The 8,706-nt window shown below is 43.1% G+C and overlaps 1 protein-coding gene across 1 annotated transcript in view; it reads left to right on the forward strand.

The window, feature by feature from the left end:
* The window catches only part of LOC147617233 (ubiquitin carboxyl-terminal hydrolase 9-like), a 119,517-nt gene extending 115,981 nt beyond the window's left edge, over positions 1-3,536 (forward strand). Inside the window, exons 13-14 of the mRNA XM_086776860.1 lie at positions 2,402-2,666; positions 2,828-3,536. Of these exons, the coding sequence (XP_086632986.1) occupies positions 2,402-2,666; positions 2,828-3,001 (439 nt within the window). The 3' untranslated portion in view covers positions 3,002-3,536. The remainder of the gene's footprint in view (positions 1-2,401; positions 2,667-2,827) is intronic.
* Positions 3,537-8,706: the final 5,170 nt, after the last annotated feature.

Consider the following 8,706-nt stretch of genomic DNA (forward strand, 5'->3'; position numbering starts at 1 on the left):
CATGGACATGGAGTAGACGCACTGCTTCCACACATCCAACCACACCGATTCTCTCCCTCGAACCTCGGCTACTTCCCGTTTTCTGTCCAAGTGTCCCAATGCCTCTCTCCCCTTCAACCTCAGCTTTTCTCGACCATCCTCACCACCACCACCGCCCATCTCCCACTACACCTAGATTCACTTCCACCATGATGGGGACTTGACTTACTAGATCCCATCAGGTAATCCATTGTACACGAGCGTGTGCCATGTGGGAAGTATGTGAGAGCTCCGGAAGAAGGCCCACAGGACATCCGATTTAAGATGGCTAAGCCATGTGTGGTCCCCAGCATGAGGAACTCTCTCCTTGATGCTGTAACGTCCCCTCTGTCATGTGATGCCCACTCAATGCCAATCTCCTCTGAGTCTATCTCTTGCATGGTCAGCTCCTCTTGGTCCTATACAGATGCCTGCTCGCTTTGAGTCCTGGGTTGAAGTCCCCTAAAAGGAGAACATCGCCCAAGCGTGAGAACTCAATGATGTTTGCATGGAAGGGATAAAACTGCTCTCCCTCCTCTAGAATAGCATATATGAGGACTTCCTAGGTGGGAAGTAACATACAGCAATGTGTATACATGTCTCCAATGTGACCAGTAACCTCACCCACATAAAGTGTGCCTCTGTGTCCGTGCGGACTATGGTGATCATGGGCTGTAGATGTGTCCTGAATAGTACCGCCCTTCGCCAGACCCGCGTACCCCACCACACGTGCGTGTCTCCTCTCGGTATGTGGATTCCCACTCATAGCCTGAAATGCGTGGTAGCCCTCTATCTGGGCTCTAGTGGGTCTCTATGAAGAAGATAATGTCCCTCTCCGTAAAAACTTTCCTAAGTCCCCCAATGTCCAACCATAGTGTCCCATTGCAGTTCCAAACTGCCAGCTCCAGGTGTATGGTCCCACAGGCCCCGCGTCCCTATTTGGGACGCTGCTATGTGACGATGACTCGCCCATCCCTCTATACAACCCACTTCCCCGCCTTGCGGGTCTTGTGCATCTTGGGCATGTTCGCTCGTCTGTGCTTTACTTGGGTTTGGGTAAGATCATCCCCTAGGTATATCTTCTCCCCTCGAAGAGCTGTCCGTGTGTCCATGAAGGCCTCTCGGCTAGCAAGGTCTGAGAATTTCAAGATGAGGGGCGCTCTCGTGAGGTGTCTTGTCCCACACGCCATGCGTCCACATAGGTCCCTTCCACTTTGAGTTTCTTGCATAGGGCTAGAGCGTCAACCTTGGGGGATTCCCCCTCCTCTAGTCCTCTCACCCTCACATGAAGAGCGCAAACCTTCCTCCTCTTCTCCTCTTCCAACATATCATGTATGATGGAGGTGGATGTGGGGTGTTTTCTCACCACTTCTATCCATTCTTTCTGTAAGATTCCCCCCTCCTTTAGTCCTGTCACCCTCACATGAAGAGCGCGGACCTTCCTCCTCTTCTCCTCTTTCAACGTATCATGTATGATGGAGGTGGGTGTGGGGTGTTTTCTCACCACTTGTGTCTATTCTCTCTCTACTTCTTGCATAACCACCTGCGACGCACGCTTTCTCCATCTCCTTCTTTGTGGCCACTAAACCTTCTTGCAATATGTTTTTTAGGCTTTCAACCTTTGAGGCAAGGGAGGGATTAATTTCCCCTCCTCCTTTCATCTGTGCGTTGCATACATGTAGCTCCTCCTTGAGGTCTTCAACTTGTGCTTTCCACTAATCCACTTCGGTCGCACGGGCTTCCTTGAGCTCTTTAATTTCCCTATCTTGTGTATCTTCCTGGCATATCAGGACGTCCCTGATAACTTTCAGCCCGTTTTTTGCCCATTCGCCTAGGGGGTGCTCACCTGGCTTCTCCAAGCTTGCGAGCATGTGTTTCTCCATCCCGTCAATGATTGCATTCAGTTCCGAGTGCAGGGCCTCCCATTCCTGGGATCTCTTCAAGCAAGAGAGAGAGAGAGAGAGAGAACATTATAATGGTGCCTTGGGGGCCTGAGCAAGGGTGGGTGGGATAATGCGACCAGGTGGGTGCGTGTAGTGCACGGGAGAAGGGCAGAACAGGGCGCAGGGAGGTGGAGAGAACTGCGCACATTGCGCGGGTGCGAGAAGGGCAGAACAGGGCGTGGCCAGGACAGGTGGCGGCGGTGGCAGGGCACCAGTGTGTGGTGTGCGAGAGAAGGCAGGGCAGAGGCTCATGCCATGAGAGCGCACAGAGCGCGCGCGCGAGAGAGAGAGAGAGAGAGAGAGCTGTGGGGGTTTAAATCCACATGCCTTTTTTTTTTAAAGAAAGGCAGCATGGGTTGATGGCCACTTGGGAAATGGCGTGCTAACAAGAGCTTTTTCTTTTATCATGTAAGAACAATAATTTAAATGATTGACTGCAGGTATTGCCCCCGTTGCAAGGAGCATCGGCAGGCAAGTAAGAAGCTGGATCTATGGAGACTTCCAGACATCCTTGTCGTACACTTGAAAAGATTCTCTTACAGCAGGTACCTAAAGAACAAGCTTGAGATGTTTGTGGATTTTCCCATTTATGATCTGGACTTGACCAAGTACATCCCTCGGAAGGATGGTGCCCTCTATGAGCTTTATGCTATAAGTAACCACTATGGAAGCATGGGTGGAGGTCATTATACTGCCTATGTCAAGGTACTTTTGATGCCCTGCATTGCAAGTCTGTGTGCTGTGCATGAAATTATTGCAACTGGTGTATGGTGCTAATGAATGCTGTTAATCTTCTGCTTCTCTGCATGCTGATGAGAAATTTAAAAGGGTGAGATGCGATTCATGAGTTTGTTGTTGTGGTGCAGCTGCTGGATGACAATCGGTGGTACAACTTCGATGATAGTCACGTCTCGACTGTGGGAGAGAATGAGATCAAGACTGCCGCAGCTTATGTCTTGTTTTATCGAAGGGTCAGGAGACAAAAGGGCAATGGTCCTTTGAGCAATGGTTTGCCTAGTCATGATGGAGCCACAAAGTGATGCCAAGCCAGACACGTGCCTTCTCTCATCGGCAAATGTGCAGCATTTCAACACTTGTGGTGCGGCACTGCGGTGACCTTAACGTACTACGTGATTTCAGTTGTATGTTACTGATCTACTCGGAGGCTGTGATGGCTCCACAAAGATACTAGCTAGGGGAACCATGAGACATAAATTTGGTCCCCTCAGATCTTTGCCCTGCCTCAATTTGCTCCCCTTCCTTTCCTTAGCTCATCTGTGGCCACAGATTACAAGCACTGAATGTCCCTAATGTTTTACTCAGTTTGGGCTGGTCAAGAAGTCCCAAGGTGACCATCCTCATTGTCATAGCTGATGACAATAATTAGGATTACCCTGCTGTGGGCTTAGTAGAGTTGTTTCTCAGACGACAATTTTTATTGGTCTCTGAAACAAAAAAAAAAAATCAGTCTGCTATTTTTTGGCCGAGATGCTTTGCCATGCATTACAGAAGAGAGCCTGTATTTTTACAACAAAGGCATCTGATATACTGTATTTATTCAGGTTGGCTTTCTGAGCTTTGTTGTCATGTTATCCTTGAAGTGTTGGTGAGAGTGTATACATGCTGGATGTAGGTGATTGTTTGAAAGAGGGCTTGTAGGGCGAGTGGGATCACCTTGAATTGTGTTAATACAACCTTATGTTGCATTGACATCTTACTTGCATGCTGGATGTAGATCATGGTCTGAAAGAGGGCTTCTATGGCAAGTGGGGTCACAACGCATGTGACACCCACATCTTACTTACATGTTGGATGTAGGTGATGGTTTGAAAGAGGGCTTCTATACCGAGTGGGGTCACCTTGAACTCTGTTAGCATAACCTTTTGTGGCACTAACATCTTTCTTCTGATTATCCGTTGACATCCTATTAACCCTTAGCCTTTCTATGCTCTTCCAAATAGCCTCCCCTAGCCTTGGTCCCCAAAAAGTTGCACCATACATGATTGTTGGGCGCACCAAAGTGTCAAAAAGCCAACACTTGGTGTGAGGCTCCAGGCCTGGAAATAGATGGGCTAGGGAGGAGTGGCCTCTGGCTAGTCGACCATGGCGGCCATGGTCATGCTAAAGTGAGGACCCAGAAAGGTATTTTCAAGGTTTACATACCTCTTGACACTCTCCACCTTGCACAAGGAGGATAGCCATGATGCAACATTATATGTTGTGTTAAAGACCATGACTTTGGTCTTGCCAATGTTAAAGAAGTGAGGACCTGTTAAGGTATTTTCAAGGTTTACATACCTCTTGACAATCTCCACCTTGCACAAGAAGGATAGCCATGATGCAACATTATACACTGTTAAAGGCCATGACTTTGGTTTTGCCTATGCTGATGATAAGATATCTCTCCTTCGTAAATCTCTCCAATGCATCCATGTGTCTCTGTTAACTCTTGGTTATCTGCATAGAGCAATATGGGCACCACGATGTGTAAGCGATGAGCCTCTGCCTCCAAAGTTGTCCACAAAGGGCTATATCTCATCAATGATAGACCAAAGAGTGTAGGAGAGAGTGGGCAACTTTGGTTACATTAGTACTGCATATCTCCGTAGAGAGAGAGAGAGAGAGAATCGTATTAACATATAGTGAAGGTCATGTCGGTCTTGAGCTAAATATGTGGTCTAGAAAAAGAAAACATCCTACTAATCAACTAGTAGATCTACTATGCCTGGCATAAAAGGCAGTCATTTGGGTGTGGTTTTTGTGCTTGTTTTGGTTTGGACTTGCAAAAATCTTCAATGATTGCTCCTCTCATGATACTTGGGGGGGGAGGGGGGGGGGGGGCGGTGGGAGGAAGAGAGAGTAATATTAACATATACAAAAGACCCCAATGGTGTACAAGACCAAAAGTGATGTAGTGGTACCACGGATCTATCAAGCCATGGAAAACTGAAAGAAAACTATGAGAGAGAGAGAGAGAGAGAGAGAGAGAGAGAGAGAGAGAGGCCATTTTTAGAGGTTGTATATGGTGTATGAGATCCAATTATGCAAGTATTTGTTTGTATAAATTGGTACATGAAAGGACACTCCTAATGTTTTGTGGATGCCCTTTCCATGTGCTTCTTGATGATGAGGCTTTATTGAATAAAGGCAATACATGGGTATCAACACACCACTAAAGGATGTTTGAGAAGTGCTTGTTGATATAGCAGCAAAAGCTAGGAATTGTAAAAAAAAGTATATTGCTCTCCTTTATGGACTATACTTTGTATGTCTTCACATCCACCAAGCTATTATCTCCAAGGAATGAATTAGGAGAGCCACATCATTGACATAAAGACATAGTATGGTTGTCCCAATTGCAGGTCAGTGTTCCCTACCCTATTTTTTAGTGGCATAGATGGCAAGGATCAGTTCCCTTGTGACTACTGAAAGATGGCCTCCTTCCCACTTCATCGTCTACTTCTTCTATCTATATTAGATATGTAGACATTCCTAATTTTAATGTTGTAGAGGTTATTCCATTTTCTGATGAGGTTCTTTTGGAACTAGTGGTCAAGAGGTCCTTGTTCTAGCACTCTTGTTCACCATACTTGAACTAGAAGCCCCAATGAACACCAGTGTGTTAGAGAGATGATGCCATGAAGGAGCTCACTCACTTCTTTTACCCAATGATGTCAATGTGATCAAATTGTCCTTTTATTCATGACGTTGGATTAAGTTTAAAATTTGGGATGGATCAAAATGCACAAGAATATCCATCGAAGATTAGATAGAACAGTAAATGAAATCAAGAGAACAAAAACTGGCAATATACACTCAATTCTTCTCACATCAAAGAGAGGTACAATATAGGTATGACATCTTGATGTCAAAATTTTCCATGTTTTGAAATCCCCATCCACTCAACTCATCTTCACTTTTAAAATGTTACATGTGACCTTTGAACTCTGAACTGGACAACAAGAAACTATGCTCTCACCACAAAATTTTAATACTCCAAATTGGAGGTAAATTCCTAGACCTTACAACCTCTAGCTTTGGTATGGAGTCCCATATAGCCTTAGGTGGTCCAAAATTGCCACCTTAGGTTCTTACCATGTAACTATTACACACGAAAGAAATCACAAACTTAAGGGTGGATCCATAGTCCTTACCTCTCCATTTCATGTTTGATAGAAAGACTAGCAAATACTTGCTCAATCTCTCATCATGTGTTTTAGCTTGCCAATAACAAATCAAGGTTTTAATGCCTTTTTAGCTTGCCATGGGTAGGTCTTATCAAAAGTAGTGAAACGTAGGTTGAGTATAAAGGAATTACAAGCGTTTAAATAATAGTAATTAGGTGCTCAAGACTATTTTTTAAAATTAAAAAAAAAGCACACAATAGTGTGCTTAGTTAGTTGCTCAAGACTATTAAAAATGGAAATTAGTTGCTCAAGATTATTCTTTGAAATTAGAAAAAGCACACAATAATGCTTTTTTGTTTGAACTCAATACAAATGTTTTCCCAACTGTAATGATTCTATTTTTATTTTGTAAATCTTGTGATGATTTCGTAGAGATCTTACCTAATCTCATATGATCGTACTTATATTGGTTTAGGTAAGTGTTGTTTTTTTCATGTCATAGAAAACTTATCTCCAAAGGTTACAATCTTTTGATTTTGCAAACATTTTGATGGCATATTTACTATGTATCCCGAATTTGGTCTCACAAGTTAGGTTTAGGGTTACAAAACTCTCATCAACTTCAGAGACTTATGTAACATCAAGAAACATGGGTTGCCTAATCTACTTTATTTTCTAATCATCGATTAAGTGTCCCCTTTTCCACAATGCTTAACAATAATCTCTATAGACAATTTAGTAATGGACTAAAGTAATGATACAGAGATGGACCTTTAATTCTTTCTTAAACATGGTTGGAAGACTAATCATGAACAAGTTTAGATACCCTTATAAAGGGTAGACCTAGAACATCATCATAAGAATCAAGTTGCTTTAGGAAGTTAATAATCACAACATAGGTATGGCAATATGTGAGAATCTTGATTGTGACAAAGAATTCCCATTGGCATGGTAATTGTACCGTATGTCATCTTGATAGCAAATTAGGTTTAGTATCTCCTTTTGATTGCTCTTTTGGAAGTTATAAACTAGCTTAGAATATCCAAAGGTTGTATAATGTTTAGATGTATTATTTGTGTGCCCTTGCTAGCCTTGACCTTTGCCTCAAATGTTTCTTGGCACTTTTGTACCAAGTTGGTAGCTTCCTCCAATCTGCTCATCTCTGGCTTAGGATTAGGATATCCTCCCACTTCTTCTAAAGCTTTAAGTGGAGCTGCTTTTGGTGTTGTAACTGGCTTGGCATTTATGGTTGTTTGCTTAGCCTATTCCAACAGTGGGTTCTTCTCTAAAGGAGTGGTAGAAGTGGTGGTTTTGCAAGCAAGAGTATTACATTCATCTTTCTTTTTTATACACTAAGAATATTGATGCTTGTGTCCAAGTTTAAAGCTCACTATGGGGACTCACATCAAACAATCCTTGTACGAGTGTTCCTCCACATCACATTTATAATAAGTCAAGGCTATTGGAATGCTGCTTGTGCTATCAAAAACATTCTTGATTGGACACTTTGCTATTCTATGGGTCCTTAACAATGATAGCAGTGTAGTTGCATATCTATGTGATGTTGAAGTGGTATCCTTGGGTTGGGGTGGTCCCAATAATATTATGGTACATACTCTTGGGGTTTCTCTACATAAGGTGGATTTGGTTCTACATCATCTCTCAGTGTGATGGAGGCTGTGGTGGTGAATTAAGTGGAGGAAAAGGAACTTCTAGTAGCCTATTTGGTTGTTCACACTAGTTATAGTGTCTGAGCTTTGTTTACCATCGTGGGGTTAATCCTGTTATAGTGCATGTAAAGGTAGGGTAGGTGTTAAACACTCTGTTGGTGGTTAACATGGTTTTGCCCGCCCGTCCTACCACATGAAGATTTGCCATATTACCCACAATTAACGAAAGCCTATTTTCTTTGTAAGGATGGTGTTGGAATTTATTAAGCAGCCTTACCTTGAGCTTAATGCCAAATAAGGAAGTCACTAACTTCATATATATACTTACTTAAGGCTAGAAATAGTTTCCCTTGACCTTTTTTATGTTTCATCTAGCCAAGTGTGAACACTAGCCATTTGTATATATTGATACTAAGCAAGACACATTCATTTCCTTGGAATAGAATACTTCTCAGCTTTCCCTCTTCTCTACTCACTTTTTTTCTTCTTGTAGTTTGTTGGATTCTTGTATAGCCTAATGGTTGCTTCCATAAATAGGATTGACTGTAGGTTTCTCCCTCTCATGAGCCGTTTTTCTACCCACCACTGATTGTGAGAGAGGATAAACACAAAGGATGTTCTCTTCTTGCCTCATCTAAGCAAGAAGAGAGCTCTACCTTCACCCCCAAAGCCATGGAGTCTCCTCAGTGTGATAATAAGAAGAGGATGTGAACAACTGGCTAGCACACCCACAAGGGAAGTTGCATTTGGGCTCTACAGTAAAGTGCCACCGATTGGAAAAATCCTAGGGTTTAGCTTCGATTCCCATCCATTTATGGCTATTGGGTTTACCCAATATTGCCTGGTGTTGACTAGGAGGTCACACTTCAAAAGACATCATTTGTCTTTGGAGATTTGGATGTTTTAGTTTTGTTTTGAGACATTCTTGTTGCAAAAGATTGGAAGGGG

Source organism: Cibotium barometz, chromosome 37 (genome assembly GCF_041138505.1).
Source record: "Cibotium barometz isolate CiBa-2024 chromosome 37, ASM4113850v1, whole genome shotgun sequence".
In the NCBI taxonomy this organism is placed as follows: Eukaryota; Viridiplantae; Streptophyta; class Polypodiopsida; order Cyatheales; family Cibotiaceae; genus Cibotium; species Cibotium barometz.